The 22,429-nt window shown below is 28.8% G+C and overlaps 1 protein-coding gene across 15 annotated transcripts in view; it reads right to left on the reverse strand.

Annotated features, from left to right (window-relative positions):
- LOC142334408 (modifier of mdg4-like) overlaps positions 1–22,429 on the reverse strand; it is a 288,350-nt gene that overhangs the window by 214,033 nt on the left and 51,888 nt on the right. The window contains exon 4 of one of the 15 annotated variants that reach the window (XM_075382399.1): positions 12,983–13,599. The exons of 13 other annotated variants lie outside the window; for them this stretch is intronic. In XM_075382399.1, coding sequence (XP_075238514.1) covers positions 13,069–13,599 — 531 coding nt within the window. In that variant the 3' untranslated portion in view covers positions 12,983–13,068. Of the gene's footprint in view, positions 1–12,982; positions 13,600–22,429 lie in introns of those variants that run through there. One more of the 15 variants, XM_075382391.1, reaches the window with a different exon arrangement.

Consider the following 22,429-nt stretch of genomic DNA (forward strand, 5'->3'; position numbering starts at 1 on the left):
GGTGATGAGTAAATATCTCTATTTAGGAAGTTGTTTAATGTTACTGATTGTTCTAAGTTGTTCAAACAATGGGAAGAAGCAATAAAATAATTTAACTTCCAAAACCATTTGCAAAAGGCTACCTATTTTCTATACAATTTTATTTTAGAATGAGTTACACTATTGTTGGCTTGTCTTTGGCTTCTTCAACTTATTGTGGTAACTATGTCATTAAATTTCTTAAAAAAAAGGTGTTTCTATTGATGAAAATTTCTTATTGAATCTGCTCTGTACAAAACAAAATGTATTAAAATATTGTTCTGCACAAAAAGGGTGTCGGCTGACATTTTTAAAATACTTACTATGAAAAAATAAATTTCAATGTTTTAGATTTATGAACACTATTAAACAGATAATTAATCAATTTTTTTTTATTAATATCGTGAATGAACATACAGTACAAAAAATTATGCATATTGCAAAACTTTGGAACTGATTTTCTCAAAAGTCTACTTTCTACTTTCATGACTTACAGCCTTCTTGCATCCATCTCCTCAATTAATGCTATTACTGCTTAATATAAATCAACAATAGTAATACAACATTATTTATGATAAAACTTGAGTTAATGGTCACAGCAGTTTAGCAGCAGAGCTCATAATTTCATAAAAAAAGTCATAAAACTTCACACATTTCATTTTGAAAACCCTTCCACTCATTTATCAAATGTTCATACTCACAAAACCACTTCTTATGTTATATTCAAGATTATACATAAAAATATATTAATCATATTATTGCATACTACGACTAAGATAATCCCTGCATTATTTATATCACATTACTATAGCATTAATCTTATATGTTAACAAAAAATGATTCGATCAAAAACTTTATATGAAAAGGTGGTTTATAAAAGAAATAAAACATAAATGATTGACACTAATATCGTTACACCGATACATTTTCAAAACAACAGATTTTATACACAATAAAATTAATTTCCATAATTATATTACCATTACCATCTTTTTCTTATTACATTTTGATCAGAAAAAAATATATTCCTTGGGAAACTAGGCCTAATATACATTTCACACACTGTTTACAACCAATCAGCTAATACAGAAGTACACTGCATCCCAGTACTAAATAACAATATTGAATCACACAATATCACGTTTGTAAAGTTGTACCACTTTTGCTATACAAATAAATTACATGACTTGAATTTTTAAAAATACAGTATTCAGTAAAGTACTAATCTACAAATCTTACACATAATGAATAAGTAGGTGAAATATATTCAAAATGAAGTAACATGCTAACTACTACACGGTTCTATAACAAAATATTGTGAGCATTAAGTAAACAAGAATATTGGTCACTGATAATTTTTTTTTATTTATAGTTTTCTATTTTTAGGTGAGGATTTACAATCACATACCAACCCATAATATAATACATCAATCATTTACAGTTTCAGTAAATGAACAACAGAGAATAAAAATGGCTTAAGCTGTTGAACATTATTGCTCAATTATGTACGTTCTACCATTCTAACCAGATTTTTTTCAACCTACCATAATTTATTACCAATTTCTAATAAATAAATAAGTTTTAAAATGTTGCAAAAATGAATACAATGAAGTTTTGTTTAGCAAAGGTAATTGCAGTAGAAACGATTACATAATACTGGAAGAACTAATCAAACTTCAAACATGAAAAATATTGATATAGAAAGAGATAAGAACAATACAAAATGCTGTAATATTTTAAAATCTGCTAATAGTCTTATTTTTTATACTTTCTAACTATTTGGAAATGAATTAAAGCAATAAGAAACTGATGAATGGGAGAGGGAAGGATTAAATTCCTAGTCACAAATTACCCCAAAATGATAAAGGTGCTTTTAAGACCTTTAAATCTGCAGAAAATATCATAATATTGAGAGAAAACCTTCTGTCACTGCACAGTTTTGGATTAGCTTAACCCTTCATCATGACGTTCCTTGTTAATACCCAAAGCATGAACAATAAATGTTAGTTCATGAATCATTCGCTGGGTCTCGGTAATTGCCAGTCTACATACCTTTTATATTAAGAAGGCATAGTAACAGCTTATTGTGTAAAAATTGTTTTTTTAGTTTTTGTGTTTGTGGTTATTCCAAAGCTAACTGCAATTTAAAAAATATAACTGATATTTGATATGTTTTAAAATTAGTGTGAACTGTTTGTTTTCTAATTATTTTAGTTTATCGTCAGATATTTGCTGAAAAGTATTTGTACCTTGTGAGACCCACTGTGCAGTACGTACTCGATTTTTAGCTGACATTATGTTTGATTATTTACAAAACTAACTGGTTGCGTGCATTTACATTTACAGCATGTTTTCTGCTGTCATTCTGAGATTTATTCATAATTTTTGTTTTTTGAATTTTATGTATTTCATTTATTCTACATTTCTTAAACTAGTTCTGTTGTAAAATATTAAAAATATCAATAGATTTCTGTCAGATGAAGACATTATTGCCATGGTAAACATACCTTTGGCAACAACATGGATAGTGATGATGAACTTTATATCTTTGATAACAAATTTGATAGTGAAGATAATCTGATACCCAGTTAACTCCACTTCCTACCTATATACTGCCAATATCAGAATCAGAAATTTTAGCCTCAGTACCTGTAACTAACTTGGAAAGATGTGATCACCATCAATCAGAATTGATTGGCACCTGCCAGTGAGCCAAATTATTTAGAATGAGTTGTATGAAGGAAACAGAAAAGATACAAAATGAAAATTACATGCTACAGAGCAGCCTACCAATGGACAAGATGTAACAGACTCTACCAAACCACCAAGTATTATAAAATTTAGAAATGTTATTTGGAAGAAAAACAAAATGGAAAAGCAAAAAGGGGATTTTGAATTCTCTGGGACAAGTACTTTACCAACACAAATATTTAATTTTCTAACATCCTGGCAATTTTTAATTTTTTTTAGTGAATTATTAGAGCATATTTTTAATGAGACTTGTAAAAGTACAGTGTACAATTAGATGTTAATAAACCTTTTTATCTTGCAACAAATGAAAAAGTTGCTGTGAGACTTAAAAAGCTTCTAGGTATTTATATTATGATGCCATTAATTAATATTCCTAACTGCAAAAGTTACTGGAAGTTCTTGGAAATAGAGCAATAATTGAAACTACAGGTGGTTTTTTAGTCCTGTTACCCAATTGTTAAATTTTTTTCTAAGAAAGGGAAATTTTGTTTTGTGACACAAAGTTGATAGCGCTACTCAACCGGTACAGATACGGCAGTGCGAGTTGATTCTCCTTGAGCTGTGTAAACTTTTGTGCAGTTTCCGGTCGTGTTACAAACAGAATGTCTTTTAACATAGAATGAGTTTTCATTCTTGAACAATATTTTGCTATGAAATTGTACGCGAGTGTAAAAGAATCATTTCAAATTAAATTTGTTGGTGTTCCTTTGCCAGAAAAAAAAACCATTTCTAGGCTAGCAAACCGATTTCGAGAGACAGGTAGTGTTTGCGACAGAAAATATAGTGGTCGGCCAACTCGCTTGACAGATGACGTTTTAGAGAATGTGAAAACAAGACTGCTCAATTCTACATGGAAAAGTTTACGAAAACTTTCCATGCAAGTTGGTTTGTCATATTCAAGTGTTCAGAAAGCTGCTAAAAAATTGAAATTATATCCGTATAGTGTACGATTAGTTGCAAGAGCTTCAGCCTCCAGATTTAAATAAGCGATTGCAATATTGCCGTTGGTTTAGGTCTCTCGTAAATGATAACGGAATCAAATTTTTAAACACAGTGGTCTTTAGTGAAGCTTGGATCCATCTTGATGGTTATATGAACAGTTAAAACTGTCGAATTTGGGCAGTTGAAAATCCTAACGCTTTACAAGATAAATCTTTGCATCCTGAAAAAATTGGTGTGTGATGTGGGATATCTCATCATCGTATAGTTGGACCCATATTCTAAGAACAGACAGTAAATGGTGAAGTATACAGGAATATTGTGCACCAATTTGTATCCCTCCTGGAACCTCAAGAACAGTATTGCTGGTTTCAGCAAGACAGCACTACATGCCACATGTCTTGAGAAACCATGGATTTTCTGCAAGAGTTCTTTGATGATCGAATAATAAGCAAGGGCTTATGGCCTCCAAGGTCCCCAGACCTCACATCTCCTGACTACTTTTTGTGGGGCTATAAAAAGTCCGAGGCCTTCAAAAACAATCCTCAGACTACTGATGAACTTAAGAGTCAATATTACAGACTTAATCACAAATATTTCCAATGCAACTCTTAAAAAGGTTTCTGCTAATATGCTGAAAAGAGTCCGTGCGTGTATAACCGCAAGGGGCGGGCATTTTGAGCATATTCTTTAACAATTATGTAAGTAATAGCTTTTTATTAAATCTCTTTTGTAAGTAACAAATACATTTTTTATTTCACCTAAATTTCCCTTTCTTAAATTACATTTAAAATTGGGTAATAGGACTAAAAAATCACTCTGTATAACTGTAATGTTTTAAAGTTCAACAAATACTTAACTTCAATGATGATGATTTTAGGCATGATGAGACTTCATAAATTAAGGCCATATATGAATTCTATTAATGAGAGGTTTGCTTTGGTACCTCTTGAAAAGTCACTTGTTATCAAAGAGCAAATGTGTGCTACAAATGTGAGTCATTTTCTAAAAGAATTTATGCCTGCAAAGCCAAACAGATTGGAATACAAACTTTCTGTTTTTTCTGGAGTAAGTGGTTTTGCAAACAATGTAAAAGTATACACTGGGTTAAAAAATGATCCTCAGCTTAGAGCTTAAGTGAGAGAATGATAGGACCATGAACAAATATAGTTGTAAGACACTCTCAAATGATTTCGAGCAGCTGTCACTAAAAGCTATAATTTGATAAATATTAAATAACTATTTCTCTTTTAGTGGAACTGGAAAAGAGGCAGGTCCATGGTCTGGGTATCTTTCACAGAAATCGATTTCCTGGCAATAAACTTCATAATGAAAAGGATATGAACAAAATGCCTTGTGGGTACTCTGAAGAGAGCACTACCACAATTGAAGGAGTAGAGGTATCAGCAGTAGGCTGGATAGATAACAGAACTTTGGCCTCAAAATCTGTAGAAGAACCTAAAACATCAGTAAAATGGTATGATAGGAAAGAATACAAAATAATTAATGCCAAATGTCCCCAAATACAGAGTGTCCTGTATAAAACGCAACCCATCAATCACTCATCCATGAAGGGAGTCAAGCTTACTCCCTTACACGTTACTGAAATGGACTCGTCCAACATCTGAACATCGCGGCAACGCAGTAGAACACTACCGATAGTAACAACAATGCAATCATAACGTTCAGTGTATTGCTAGAGAAAAGATGGTGTTTTCGCTAGATGAACGTGTTTTCATTGTTGAGTCGTACTTCAGTATGAAATCAGTGGTTGCACTGCAAGATTTGTTTCGCCATAAGTACCCAGATAAACCAGCTCATACCAAAACATCAGTATTAAGGTTAGTTACAAAATTTAGAGAGACTGGTTCTGTTAATAAAAAGGTACACAAAAGATCGGCGTCAGTGTTGAATACAGATACAGTCACTGAAATCAAAGACCGATTACTCGCCTCGCCAAATAAATCGATCAGACGTTTGTCTGCTGAAATTAATTTGTCTAAATCAACTGTTCATCGGGCGACCAAACAATTACAATTACGACCTTATCGCATTCAAACGGTTCATCGACTTCTTGAGCCCGACAAAGAAAAACGACTACAATATTGTCAATGGTTCCGTCGATTTCTGCGTGAGGGAATTAATGTTATCGATTCGTTATTTTTCACAAATGAAGCATGGTTTAATTTGGATGGCTACGTAAACAGCCAAAACAGTAGAATTTGGAGTGCTGAAAATCCCCATGTTTATCACGAAAAACAATTACACCCGCAGAAGTTGGGCGTATGGTGCGCGATATCGCGGAAGAAAATAATCGGTCCTATTTTTTTCGAGTTCACTATTAATGCAAAACGATATCAGGATATTTTATTTCAGTTCATTGCACTTTTGGAAGAGGAAGACAGACACTGCTGGCTACAACATGACGGTGCGACATTGCACTATGCAGGTTCAACTTCTGATTTCGTTGAGAAATTCTTTGGTAATCGTGTTATTGGTCGAGGCTTGTGGCCACCAAGATCTCCAGATTTGACTGCGGCGGATTTTTTTCTATGGGGTTACCTCAAAGAAAAAGCCTACAGCAACAAACCACGAAAACTTGAAAGTCAATTTTGAACAAGCTGTATTAAATATCCAGCCAAACAAACTTTGAAAAAAGTTGCAAGAAACGCTGTAAAAAGAATTGAAGCTTGTATTCAAGAAGATGGCGGCCACTTCCAACATTTACTCTAAATGTAAGGTAATGAATGGTAACAATAAAAATTACATTTACATTTACACATGCCTTTTTATTATTTCAATACCTACCAATACAAGGTTGGGTTGTGTTTTATATGGGACACCCTGTAGTTACTGTATACAATAGATACATGGGAGGAACTAACTGATTTATTGGACAGCATGACGGGTAGGTATAGGAATATTTTAAGAAACAGAAAATTACATTTTAGATTGTTTTACCATTAACTAGAATTAGTAACTGTAAATTCCTGGTTGCTGAATAAAAGAAATTGTTCAGGAGGTGAAAATGCTAAATTGGGACTTGCCCAATTTAGCTACACCAGGAATTAGTGTAGCTTTATTCAAGTATGTGCAATCCATCATTACATGAAGAAGCTGGCCACAAAATGAAGTTGAAGAAGAGCTAAAACTAAAAAAGAAAAAAGATCCAGCACCTATAACACCACAAAGAGACATGACTGTATCACACTGACCCCCCCTTCTTTTGTGAAACAAATCACGTGTTTCAAATTAACAAGATGTGATGCTAAAACATTTTCTAGATATATTAAAATTAATGTCCACTTGTGTCACCACCATAAAAAAGACTGTTTTTTAACATATCATAATAATTAAAATCACAATACATGAAGACAATTTTGTTTGGGAACATATATTTTTACAACTTTATACAAAATAGTTACAATTGTTATTAACATATAATTTTTTTTTTGTTTAGTATTAATAATTTTTAGGAGATAATGCAGCATTTTATTAGTAAGCATTTGTGTTATATGTATGTGATAAATTATGAGTGAATAAAAAAAAAAATTAACAAGTACATATGATGTTGAGCTAACATATTATTATCATCCTATCCACAGTGCCCCAGTGAGACACAAACCAATTTTTGGACCGTGGAAAAATTTTTTAAACAATTTTTCTATTGTTTGGTATGCATTCTGCATGTAATATAATTTTTCATCCGAAATGATCATCCTATTTTACTATCTTGATACACTCTTAATCACTATACTTGCCGTTATAATTTAATACCTAACACAAGAAATACTTCCACCTTTGGAGCAAAGGCCCTTGTTGGTGGTAGAAGGGCTATACTTAAATGATCCTGAAGAATGACAGCAGTAGGTTCACAACTGGTAGAGGCCTCCTAAGCCAGATAGATCAAAGGTCCCCTTCGATCTTATGGTTAGGAGTACTCTGGTTCACAAAAATCTCTGTTCCCAAGCTGATATGGCTTCATTACAGCATTTATTCTGTATAAAGAATGGCTAAAAAAAGTTTGAGGCAACTGATATAACCGGAAGATAACAGATTTTTATATGTTCCAGTAGGAAACAGAAGAGAATGGAGTTGAACATGTTGCAAGGGTAAAAGTCCTAGAACATGATGCCTTAGGGTAAATAAATGTATCAAAATTGCATTTAGCATATTTTTTAAACTTCAAACACAACTCATTGCATAGTACATAACTATACAACCATAGTGAATTGAATTAAAATAGGAGTCCATATAAAAGGAATATTTTTCAAATACTAGTCAATAAACATTCCTTTTCAAAATTCTTAAATATCACTGAAAAACACTAGTTTTCTGCCGATTAGGTAGTTAATGGGAGTCTTTTGATAAACAAAAATTAGTTTGCCTTTTCTATAACACATTAAAAAAGTATTTTGATAAACATTCTATTCCGAGGCTTACTGAGAGCCTAAACAATACTACAGAAAAATACAAAAATATATAAGCAATTAAGTTATAATAAAACATATTGTCTTTTATATAAGTTTCTATGAGCAGGAAACAAACATTTGTTTAGCCTTTATGTATGTCATTTTTATGTAAATTTTGCTTTTGTTTTTAATCCAAGCAAAAAATCTTATTTTGTTTCTTTCAGCAATTCACCCCTTATAGATTTTGTGATTTCAATATAAACTGGAAAACTTAAAATGAATTGAAAACACAGCAAAAGCAATGGAAATTAAAGAGTTCATTTGCAAACTTTAATAAAATGAAGCAAATTTATTCTTTACTTAACACTGTATTTTATTCTAATTTAGAAATAAAGACTAAGTAAATCTTTATTACACTATAAAACTAAATCAATAAATTAATAATCGATATCATTAAAATTTATCAGTACCTTTAGGCAGTTTAGCTGAAATTCAGTTTTACAGTTTAAAACTACTTAGTCTTACTTAGATTTACTTAGTCTTTATTTCTAAACTGCCTAAAGGTACTGATAAATTTTAATGACATCAATATCAATTATTAATTTTATGATATTCTCTTTATCCTAACCCAGTTTATTGGTAATAGAATACGCAATTATAAATTTTAAAGAACAAAGCTCTAGTTGAGATGGTAGCAGTGATAAATGAAAAGGAAATTCATTCTGATCATTTATGGTAAAAGCAATATTAAGACTACAAGCAAGCTGGTAGATAGCTAATCTATCATCTTAAGATCTACCATCACAAAATGACTTTCATAAAAGTATCTATGTGAGCAATCAAAAGAGGCCACTTTCTGAAAAAAAAGTTTTATATATTTCTTTTTGGAGACCCAGTAACTGCAGCAGCACTTATGGGAGCAGTATAAAAAAAATGTGACCCAAAGTAATACTCCTTATACATACAATAAAACATATGCTTTTTAAAATAAACATATGTTTAATATAGCAAGTGATTTTATACATAATTATATTTTTTTTAAAACTTAACAAATAATTAAATACTAAATAAAGTTAATAATATTAAAGAATTTATAACATTTCAGTCCAGCTAAAATGTTTCAACATAAACATTAAATTTCTATCAAAAATTTAATACACTCCATTACTGATTTTTCATTCAGTTAATTTATAATAGGTAAACTGAATTCATAACTTCAGTCAATAAATATAATTTACACTTATTTCCAATAAAGAAAAAATAAATCATGTAAAATAATAATTCAAATACAGTAACTGTATTTAGTGCTGGAAAAGAAAAACTAGTAATTCATGGAACCTTCGTTCACAGATGACAATTGTAAATACCAACTTGTCAAATTACTAAAAAAAATTTTGAAGACAGAGCAAATTGAGACAAATATAATTTGTTTGTATTATTTTATTTTTCAGTTAAGATTAACAATAAGTACTGAACATAAAGCAATTATAATCATGAAATTATAAGCAAAAACATTCTGTTTAGAAAACTAACTAAATCTCAGAAGATGTAATATTAAAATAAAAAACTTTCAAAAACTAAGGATTTCTTTGTGGTTTCTTGATAACCAATTAACATTGTTGTTGAGACTTACATCAGTACTGAGCAGAATGCTGATTAACTATTTAAAAAAATATTAATTATTGTTTGATATGCTTGATACATTTGCAGATATTTATGCTGATGTAGAAAACCTGAGATTTTTATTTTATTTTATTTAAAATCTACTCTAAAAGTTGTTTATTAAAATCCCTAATCTTTAATACAGGATAATTTTAATTAGTACTGAATGTACACACGACTACGGTCTGTACTTTATACACTCTATAAGGCGTCCCTTGTAAATATTTTAAGAACAGCAGATGGCTTACAGGCAGAAGGTAAGTTTAATTCATCATTCAGTACTGAATTTTAAATTCACAAAAAATGATTAGGCTACTTTAGTCCAAAATATTTCAGTAATTTATGCTAAATGACTCAATTATGGAAGTTTCATATATTGTCCGTGTAAGATTGCTGATGGACAAAATATGGCATTCTTTGACTCACAAGTTTAATCAACTGTACAAATATAATAAAACTATTACCATTATTATAATCAGAAAGATAAAATAATGCATTCTAGATAAAATGTTTTCTAGATTTTTTCACAAAAATACCAAATAAATAACTTTTAAAACTGCACGAGGAAATACTAATTTTTTTGGCAAAAAAAAAATTCATGCCATGTTAATAAATCTATTAATTAACAGTAGAATTTCAAAAAATTAAAATTTAATAACTTTTATTTTACCCTAAAAATATAATAGTTTTAAATTTAGTGTAGTAGTACAGGCTGGTAACAAATTGGTAAGAAAAAGAGTAACTGATGAAATACAAGTATGGTTGTATGAATGAAAAAGTAGATACATTTAATTCTTAAAACATTTGCTATTTATCCTCTAAACAAATGGCAATGTTACATTATATGACAATCTTTATTGGAGTGCTATTCATTAGTAAACAATTAACACTTAAAATTATCTGATTAAAAAAATATACAGAATTAGTTACTTATTAAAAAAAAAAAAAAAAGGGTAACATATACCTATGACCAGTTAAATAAATACAAACAACAAAATATTCATTAATGATAAAAAATTTTAAAATTTTATGCCAGTAGGCCTAATGGTTTATATTCTATATATTAAAAAAACACAAAAATAGGAACAAAATAGTCTCCATTCTGTTTGATCTGATTATTAATCATTATAAATGTAGTAACATATTTTTAAAAACATAAGATCTAAATGAGATTTGCTATATAAATGCAAATTTAAAAAAAAAGCTATCATAATCTTTAATATATATTTTTTTTTAAATATTAAAAAAAAAAAGTTAAAACATTGTGCTTCCTGTGTTTTGTCTTGATAACTTATTTTTTCAAATTCTTATTAATTATTACATGATTTTCAATCATTATGTAACAATACAATTTAATTTTTTGAGAATATTCAGTGTTAAAAGAATGATAAATAAGTTTGAAACGTAAATTTACCTGGAGATCATTTCAGTTATTATTATTAGTAAAAATGAAGGAAGGAACAAATTTTCCTTTTATTCCAATTTGCTTTAAAATATTGGCCTCAAGACTACTTTTTGAAAGAAAAACAAGCCTAAAAAATCAATTCCTTACAACATATGACAGGTTAGACACACATTTGTCAATACTATTATAATAAAGTGAAAGTTCATTTGTTGCTCAGGGAAAATAAGAATAATGAACAGATTTCATAAATATCTTTCTTAGTTTAAAGCGGACTTCTTCCTGAATAAAATAGGCTTAAGGACCAGCAAAACTATACCACTGTCACTGCTTTTTCATTTTTAGCCAATAACAACTCTCAACCCTAAAGTATTCCCATACACTACCATTTCACCTGATTTCATCCTTTTACACTGTATTGTGAGATTGTTCTAATGCACAGATTATCCAAAAGGGTTTATGTTCAGATTCCATTCTTGGTTACAAATGGATAATGTTAACTTTTATCATTAAAACTATTAATAAAACATGTTTTCACATTTTTAAATAAAAAGCATTTTATAAAACGATAAAACATTTCAGATACCATTTGACATTTTATTTTTTCACAGTGCTTCATTTAATAGAATGTAAATCCATATTTAAAAAAAGTACAAACAAAAAAAGGGTTTTCGAGCATTAGTATATATAGAATATTTAGACTGGTACCCCAAATCTACATTAAGGTTAAGAAGAATGTATCTACACAACAATATAAAATTTAACATCAACAAAGTATTATCAGTTCCAGTAACTGTAAATATACAAATATTCTTAACAGCATGAAACTATTTTTGAACTGAACTAGTTCTGTACAAGTAGAACCTGTAGGAAATAGATCCATTTCTTTATTGCTAATATGTTTAAAAAAATTACTTCATGAACAAGATTTGAGAAAAATAAACTATTAGACATCTACCCTTTCTTCTACATTGACTTGTAATAACTTTGAAGCTTGTCCCACCCCTTTCCTGCTTCGCAGGAAAAAACTTTGCAACTGTCAATATCTTTAGTTTTTGAAATTAGAATTTTAAAATAAAATTTTAAACAATATAGTAATTTAAAGTTTAAGTGAATGTATGGTACAATCCAAGCTTTTTGATGTATCCACTTTTATTAACATAAACCTTAGTCTGTACTAGAAAGTTGATCAAAAGTAATGAGCATTATGCCCAGTTTCTTTCTTATTCAGCGACACATACTTTACCCATCAATAACTGCAGGCAGTAATAGTCATGTAAAGTAGATAGAAAATAATAATAATCCTGTAAGTTCTTACAAGCATTAGGTGGTCAGAGGGAAAATACTACATAAAACCATTATGGTATAACTGATTTCTTATCCTGTTATCCAAAATGACCTTATCACAATCTGTGAATCTAATGTCACTTGAAGGTTCAATATAAAAGTTTATTGAAATCATCTCAAACAAAATTAACTTTACTAAACAAAGAACAGGAAGCAAAAATAAATATCTAATGTAATAAATAACATACTACAAAGCAATCAGTAAATGTTTTTTTTTTAACAGTACCAAAACAATACTGAGTGTAAAGCTACATCACAAAATATTACAATGATTAAAAATCAAAAATGGAGAAATTCAGAATCCTATTAAATTTTTAAATGGCTGTAATTATTGTGATGTTTTATTAACAATTCATAAATGAGTATGATCTAAGGCAGGTATTTGTACTCAATTGTTTTGTACTTCACAAAAAACCAAAATATAAATTAATTTTTATATTACAAAAAAACATACTCAAAACCCTTTTTATAAATCTAAAATCAATAAAAGATATTACTATTTCAATTTTAATTTGTTAAATAATGCATAATCCAACCTTATTTCTTAACAGAAATAGAATCTTTTTCTTTAGCCATACACAATTTATGAGATTTACATTTATCATGATGGTTGACAATCTCTAATCTAAAGTTGCAGTTTCCTTCTACAAATGAAGTCCTTATTTCTGGCACAGCATTACTCCATTTTCTGCAATACTTACAAAACATCATATTTTGTTCTTCATCATACTGCAACCAGATAAAAGTCTCCAACCAACCAGGTCTAAATCGGCCACCCTTTTTTGGAGCAGTAGATGTATTTGAGAGTGTACTTGGGGGTGTCGATTGGATAACAGATATTTCATGGCCGCTTAAAGGTTTAGTATCTCTGTGAGGTCTGTCTGAAATAGCTTGAAGTTGTGATGAAAAAGTACCTATTTGTGGTGGCATCAATCTAGGTAATTCCACCTTTTGAGTGGTGAGGTATCGTCGTAGAGCTGCTTGCGTCTGCAAATATCCCGGTCCTATTTCGTCCCGTCCAGCAAACATTTTAACATTTGACTCTCTCCCTTGAGCGAGAATGCCAGTCTGTCAACAGAGAACCAAATAATATGTCATTGTCAGCCTGGTCTCCAACACTCTGCTCTTCTTCTACCGGTTTTCAAAATTCCAATTAATTTTAAATAAACAAATGGGTATACTCGTAGTCAAATATTATTTGTCTTACAATTTAAATTCTTCCACTACTCAAAACAGACACCCCCACAACACTCTCAATACAAATGTTATCATTTTAAATAAAGCACCATTAAAATTAATTTTTGAAACAACTTTTAATGAAAAAAATATGAAAGAATTTAAATTGAAATACTTTTAAAATAACACTAAAAAAAATCCAGTCTTTAACTTATTTTTAAGAGTAGGTACTGTTTTTCATTCATCATCATTTTTTTTTTTTTGTTTTTTAATAAAACATAAATGTTTGAAATTTTAAATATTCTTTTAACTGACTCCTTATTTGAAAAAAGCTAATACAAACAAAACTTAAATATTTATTCACTGAACTATTTTTATTTATCAAAAATTAAGAGGTAATATTGCACTGTTCTCTTAATTCTTTATATTGTTAACTTAATTTTAAATAATTAACTCCTATCAATAATTAACTGTCATTTAAACTACGAAAGGTAATCATAAAGTAGAGATGCAAGGCTAAGAGAAAAGTAACAGTTATTAGAAGGGCTACTGCAATGGTCTGCTGGAGTCAGCATCATATGTATAGCCTACCAGGACTAAGTTCCAATAATTTTGTTCTACAGAGTACTTAATCAAGTCACAACAATCCTAAATTTCACCAAGTGCATGGTACTTAAGTCGCTTGAATTGTTTGTGCATAAGGAGAAACTGGTGAAGATGTCTACTGCCAATTTTTGTTTGTTTGTTATGAAAATGTTATTAATAAGCAAAATATGACAATATGTCATGAATTTCAAGCAAAAACAAGGAATCTTCATGACTGAGAAGGAACAGAAATCTCTCCACTGCCAACAATAAAATCATTCAAAAAACCAAGGAAAGAAATTATAAGCATAGATGTTTATTGATCACTGAACTTCAAGAACAATAATGTCCACTTGCATCAATAATTGTTCTTTGTGAAATATTCAAAGAAATATTGTGTTATCAGCTGCTGGTATTAAGATACTGAAAGGGTTAATAGGCAATCACAAAAGATCAAGTGGCTGTGGGATAAACATTACTTGTATGTTATAAAGATTAAGATAACTTTCTGGATTGCACGATAACCAGAGCAGTATGTCCCCTGACAACAAGCAAAAATCAATGCAATGACACCATAAATATTTATAAAAAATTCAGAATATGAATATGAAAAAAAGAATCACAGCAACGTCTTCTAGGACAAGAAGGACCTTTCATCAACTTTCTGACTCTCAGAATTACCATAAATGCAGATTCTCATGGTGAATCTGAAAAAAATCAGTGTTAGATGGTAATCTAACAATATTGTTTCCAGGGACCAAATGCAAGGATTTTTTGACATGTAAAAAAGGAACTTAGGATTTTCTCTACTGCCCAACAATAACCATTTGTAAATTCCTTATGTCTCACAGTAGTTCTTTCACACAGTCCAAACTTTGCAACAAGTGACTATCACCTGTTTAAAAGATTGAGAGCATTTATTAGCTGGAAAAATTCTAATGTGGAAGGGATTAATGGGGCAATAATGTTAAATTAGCAGGCAAGATACTTGTATCGAATTAAAAATAAGAAACTCATTCCCAGGCTCACCAAATTAAGGCACATGAGGACTATTTTAAGTTATTAATTAAATATGTTCAAAAGGTATAACTCAATACCTCAACACCCTTTCACCAATCCCATAAAAAATGCTTTAATTATATTTTCTGATTTTTATAGCTTTAATTTCTAAAAAAAACTTCTGAAATCTATAATATAGGAAAATACAATAAGAAACAATTCATAATATAATGTACTGCAGAATATCATTTCACATGTTTAGTATTTTATTTTAACAAACAGTGCAATTAATTATGAAACAAAAAAAAATTATTTATCCTTAAAAATCAACATTTAATCAAAAGGCATTATCAGTTTTTTTTATTTCCTTTTTTTATATTGAAATACAATAGTAAGTTAAAAAAATTATATTTTAATCTGCATTAAAATAATTAACATTCATTCACGTATGAAAGAGTTCATTAATCAACTATACTTCAGAATAATATCCCCTTTATGTTTTTATTGGTTGTACAATATAAACAACTATACCTAAGAAGTCTGTGAAAACACAAATACAGTACATAAGGATTAAATACATTTAAATACAATCCTAATAAAATATCTCAGTCTCAAGTAAACTGATAATACCCTATTAGGAGTAATTATATTGGGTCAAACCAAGAAGAGCAGAGAATAGAAAAAGTGCAACATAATTATAAATAATTTTTCCAGTAAAAATTGATCAAATTTTATTTTTTTTTATATAGAGTGAAAAATTTATCTGTGCATCATTCATAGATAAAACCCTTAAGTTATCCCTCGGTTAACATAGGAAACTGGGAAAAAGGAAAATAAAATAACAAAAGTAGAATTAGAAAATAATATAAATTACAAAAGTAATGTGGATGAGTGTAAAGAGATGTAAACCAAGCAATATAAATACTATCCTACCAACTAAGACAATAATAATACAAGCTATTTAAAAATCAATAAAATATCTCAATATAACAAACATCATAAAACTAAAAAAAAATCCCTAAAAATAAATATATTTCAATTCTTTTATTTTGACTTTAACAATGTCACATTTAAAAAAATCAACTACTTCCAACCTATGAAACACTAATTCCTAATCACCTACTCTCTATTTTGTAATTGTTCTACTTCTTAATTTGGTACCATCTTTAGAAGAATTTAAAATATTACTTTTTTTTTTTAAGTAGGCTTTTTTTAAAAACTAATCATATTTACATTTTCTTGTCTTTTTCTTGTCTTATTTAAAGTAAAGATAGGCCTACAAAAATGCTGCTGGTATGATAAAATGTATTTATAAGAAATCTACATCCTGATAAAAACAAAAAAGTGTAGAGAATAACATAAACAAACTGCAACTGATTGTAAGTTAAGATTTTCTGGAATGAAGAACTACGTTTTACATTTTTAATTAATCTAAATTTTTACACATTATACTAATTAATTATTAAGCAATAAAAGAATTTATATATGCAGTAGCTTGGAAATTAATCCAAATATGGGAATTTTTTCTTTATTTCTATGTTGTGGCTACACTGTTTGACCAAACTTATTCTTTAAGTTGCCATTGTAATTTAAAATTGTTTGGTTATTTAGCAATTTTCATGTTTTTATAATGTTTTGTGAAAGTTTATTTTATTTTTTATTACAAAATCAAATTTTCATATTTTTTGTTCTGTGGGTCTTGAATTTATATAATAATGGACGTTAACTCCAAGAAAACATTCAAAAACTGTACCTTTCTTAGCGACCCAGTATGACACAATGATAAATAGCTTCTGAGTGTAGTGTTTGATTAAAGTCAGTGAATGCTATTTTAAAATAATTTAAAGAAACTGGTTCTTTTTCAACTCAAAAGAAAAGCAAATGTGGCTATAAAAGAAAAGCTACTCTAAAATAAGTTCAGTTATTAATGAGAAAAAGTAAACTTAATCTAAAATTATCAGTTGTGGACTTAAATCATAAATTAGCAGCCAGTGGAACAGATTTATATATGACAACTGTTACACGCAGACTTCTAGCAGCTGGAAAGAAAGCTTCCAGCTAAAAAACAGCTTTTAAAACCAGCAATGTGCAAAAAAACACCCTTGTGGGCCAAAGCACATGCTAACTGGATCAAAGAGACTGAAAAAATCTTATGTTTTCCAACAGAATCACTTTTTTATGTTTAGTGGCAAAGGGTTCCATACGTTAGAAAAGCATCAAATGAAAACATATCACCAGACTCATATACAAAATCAGTTAAACATCTCCAGAAAATCATTTTTTGGGGTTATTTCACATTTGAAGATCCTTGTTCATTGCTTAAATCAGATGGTATGTTAGTCCAGGTGGTATCTGTTTTAAAATGGGCATACTCTTTGCTTTAATGTCTCCAGAATATCATCAGAAGTGATTATTTCGTTATGCACCAGTTAAAGAAGGTAAGTTTAAAAAAAAAATTCATTTATTCTTTTATTTTCTTAGATAACTGTGCATTTTAGAGAAAAGATCAGAAAAAAACTTTTTATTATTAAATTTTACACGCAATATCATTGGTTGCAAATCGAAAAATATGATTTATTGATACAAAAATATCAAAACTGTCAAAAAAAAAAAAACAAGATTTTTGGAGTTTTTCGAAGGCTTATATTATACATAGGACCTTCAGACTGCCTCAAAGAACTTTTTGATATGATAAAGCAACACCACAAATTTCAACAAAATCAGTCAGTTTTTGCACAATAATTTTGCAAAATAGATTTTTAAAAAAGTGATTTTTCCAAATAGGGTAGAGCCTGAAATAAATAAAGTCTCTAGATAATTGAAAATTTAATCACATATAAAAGAGCAATCAAACTTTCAAATACACTTTCAAAAATTTGAATTGGTTAATTAGGGCAGCCCAGCAAATATTTCAAACATACTTACAATTTTAACAAACAAAATTGTTTTTTTTCTTTTTTTTTAAATCGAAGTCTTGTAAACTAAAAAGTTCAAAATCATATTGGCAAACACAAATTATTACTAAATATCAGACTATTAATTTATCAATAGTAAATTTATTCCTTAGTTACACAATGGCCATCAACTTTGATCACTTATATCTCGGGATATAATTAACAAATCAAAACCTTTTTTGTTTTAAAGAAGCATCTTTGTGAGAACTTTTAAGCTGTGCTTTATAAAATTAATTTAGATAAAATTCACAATCATATTCAATCTGTTTAAAAGTAAAAAAATGCAAGTATAATTGAAACATTTCCTAGACTCTCCTAATTAACTAATATAAATTTTTCAAAATGCATTTGAAAGTTTAAGTGCTCTTTTATATGTGATTAAATATTCAAGTATCAAGAGTTTATTCAGATTCTACACAATTTGGAAAAATTGCATTTTTTTTTTAATCTGGATTGCAAAATTATTGTGCAAAAACTGTTTAACCAATTTTGTTGAAATTTTTTGTACTGCTTTATCATATTAAAAATTTATTTGAGGCAAAATCTGAAAGTCCTATGAATAAATATTTTTAAAAAAATCTTCTTTTTTGCATTTTTTGACAGTTATTGCTATTTTTGCATCAATAATAACATATTTTTTCAATTCGCAACCAATGGTGGTATTATGTGTAAACTTAATAACAAAACTTTTATCCCTCTCTTAACTTTTCCTAAAATGAACAGTTATAGAGTTATCTAAGGAAATAGGAGAAAGAAATAGATATTTTAGCGATTTTTTACATTTTGTTTAATAAAAATTTTTAGCACACCTTTTTCAACTAGCGTGTAACAAAATAATCATTTCTGATGATATTCTAGGGGCATTACAGCAAAAATTAGCGATCATATAGAAAAAGGCCACCCCAAAATAGATACCACCTGAACTGTTAAAAAGTGATGGATGTATCAAGATTCTGAAGGAAAGAGTCATGACACAATTTTAAAAGCAAATTCCCACAAGGCCACAGTGTTCCAACAAGATTTGGTGCTATGCCATTCTGCCAAAAAAGTAAAAAAACATTTGCTCCCATGGACAGGCAATGCTCCCAATCCCCAGACTTAGACCCAATTGAAAATCTTTGTGTAATAGTAAAAAATGTACCACAAAATTTGACCTCATTAAAGCAATAATATAAGTATGATTTCATGATAAAAAAAAGTAGTACATTTGTTGAATTAATGCCAAAACGTGTATGTGAAGTAAATAGAATAAAGGAGGAACTATTAATTATTAGATATTTACAAATTGTATGGGTATGATTTTTTCTAAATAAAATTATTTTTTATTAAATAACATCTGTGTTCTGATTAATCTGCATGGTATTGTATAATAATTTACATACAAAATATCCTCAAGCTTGTCTAGACAATTTAATTTTTTGTTTAAAAAATCTTCTACTTAAAATTACCTGAAAAAGAGTTAACAATAAAACCACCAGAGGAATTGCCTCTAAAATAAGGACATGTATAAAAAGAATTATCTAAAAAAGAAGTCATAATTAGTCCATTTATTAAAAAGTAAAATGACATTAAATAAATAAATATATAAGATATAATTGAGAACTTCCTTTTCTTAAAAACTCTTAACAAAACCATATAAATAAAAATAGTTTCTGTCCAGATTAACGATAAACATTCAAGAGTAGCACTGGCAGTGCTGATGAGTTGACAATGTAAAAAAATACAGTGATGCCATGAATAGGCAACATTAAAAGTACAAATACAATAATTATTATTTTAAAATAATAATTATTAAAAGGCTTAAGATTTTCTCTTATCAATCCTTATTCTCTTCAAGGCACTTTTGCATTTAGAGATTTCTGATCAAGTTAAATAACTGGTAAAGTTTCTAGATTTTAAATACACCATATGTTGCCAGAGTTGATTGTTGGACCTTTATTTTCCTATCTCTCTTATTTCTTCGCTCTCTTTTTTCTTAAATTCCATATAACTAACTGCTACTCTACTTTGTGCCTTTCTACTACTAAATCTAATTAATTTATGTCGCTTTAAGTATTGGTGTTGTTCTGAAAATTTATGAGTGTAATTTTTATATTTAAGAAACATGGACTGGAAAAATAATATAAATTTAAAAAATAAAATTTATTACTCCAAGCATTAAAATACAATTAAAACACCTTAAAAAACCTAATTGATATTCTTTATATCAAAATAAATGAGATTCTTATAACGAAAGAATACTTTGCGTTTGTTTTATTTTAATATTGCAATTTTAACTTCATAACCAAGCAAATTATTTTCTTTTACCTATTAATTTATTAATATGCAATGCTTTACATCCCTACTTCCATAAATATATAATTTATTACATAAATTGTCTAGCAGTTCGGCAGCCAAACTTTTTTACTTTTGTAAAAAAAGATTTTTTTTTATCACTATACTGTTTTCTTTGTAGATTTATTATAAACTTTCAAAAATGCTCTATTGGGCTAAGGTTACTAATTAAAAATACACAACAGAATAATAAACTAGTAGATGAAATGACAGATGAATTATCAGAATTTTTTATACAACCTGTTAACGTTAACCTGTTTTTTCCTCCAGAGTGATAAAAATTGCACAAGATGTTTTATTATTATTAAGTAATTAATTTCATGGATTGTTAATTTTAATTAATTATCAGAAAATAATTTTCAAAATGTTTCCATTTACATTCTTTAATCAGCTCCATTTTGACTCCGGAAACAAATCTGATCATAAGATTTTACATTTACAAGAGATGCGGATTCAAATTTTTGTTGATGCTTTATTCTTTTGACTGGTAGTCATCTAAGAGAGATCAGAATATAATTTGCAATATACAAAAAATGGAAGTGATTTATTTCAGTTCAAGTAATTGTGATTTTATTTTTTATATTAATAAATAGTATAATATTATACTATTAATAATATTTAAGTATCTTTTTTAATGAAATTCAATAACAGATCTGCTGTTGATATTAAAAGTAATAAGATCTAAATAAATTTAAGTAAGAAATTGGTTAATACTGGGAATGCTAACGATAGAATGGGATTGATTACTTGTGATGTAACCCATGGAAGCAATGCTGACTTATTGTTTCACACATAATGATTTGTTTCTATTCAAGTTTTTTAACGTGCTACATCTGCTGCTGATGATATTTTTTAGGTATACTCCCACAATAGTGCACTAGAGTTTCAAACCATTATTCAGTGTGATCTGGATGATTTGCATCTCTGGTTTGAATGCCTGAACTTGCCTTAATTACATTATATTTAAACTGTTTACTGTCTTCCTTATACAGCTTTTTTCATACAACTTGTTGGGTATGTCACAGTATTCCAATATTATTGAGCAATCTGGCCCAATAAATACCTGGGAATAACATTTTAGAAGACATAACTAAATGGAATTTATATATCTAATCATCAAAATTATTCACTTTATCATTCAATATTTGAGTTTCTACCCTGTTTTATATAAAAAAATAAAAATTTAGGTTCAATGCTAGAATTAGGCATGAACTACTACTAAATCCAAAAGGCTAAGGCATTAGTTAAAAGTTCCCTATGGGTCAATCCATTTGAAGTGTCCCAAAAAACCATAAGCTGGTTGCATGACCAATTCAAAAAACAGAAACTTACCCACTTGTTTTTCCTACATGTCTCAGTAACTTAAAACTATTTTTTTTTAATCTTTTATTTAAGTAGTTTACCTGTGGCGGACATTTTTGTTACCGTGCACACACCTATTTTTGCAATAGTAAGATTTTATGGAAAAATCATCACTAAAAAACTATTGGTCCTGGAAGGATGAAACAAACAGCATTTTATTCAAATTTTGTCAAGGTAAAAGAGTGGCCCAGTGGTTTATTTACCTATCTCTGTTCTTTGAGAAAAGTTACCAAAAAATACCAACAAAGTTGAACATGAAAGATGGTGAAATTTCACTTTTGATCATTTTTTCACGAGGCAGGGATGGCATTCACAGTTTGAATTATTTTTTTATATGTAAGTATATGCTAGTAGTTTTACCAATAATATTAAAGGCGATATACTACCTCTAAATTTTTAAAAAGTTTTGAAAATTATTTTTTTTTTAAATTCAAATTTTGACTTCAAATAACTCTGATGAGGCTGGTGATAAAAATCTCAAATTTGCA

This window comes from Lycorma delicatula, chromosome 1, assembly GCF_047948215.1.
Source record: "Lycorma delicatula isolate Av1 chromosome 1, ASM4794821v1, whole genome shotgun sequence".
NCBI lineage: Eukaryota > Metazoa > Arthropoda > Insecta > Hemiptera > Fulgoridae > Lycorma > Lycorma delicatula.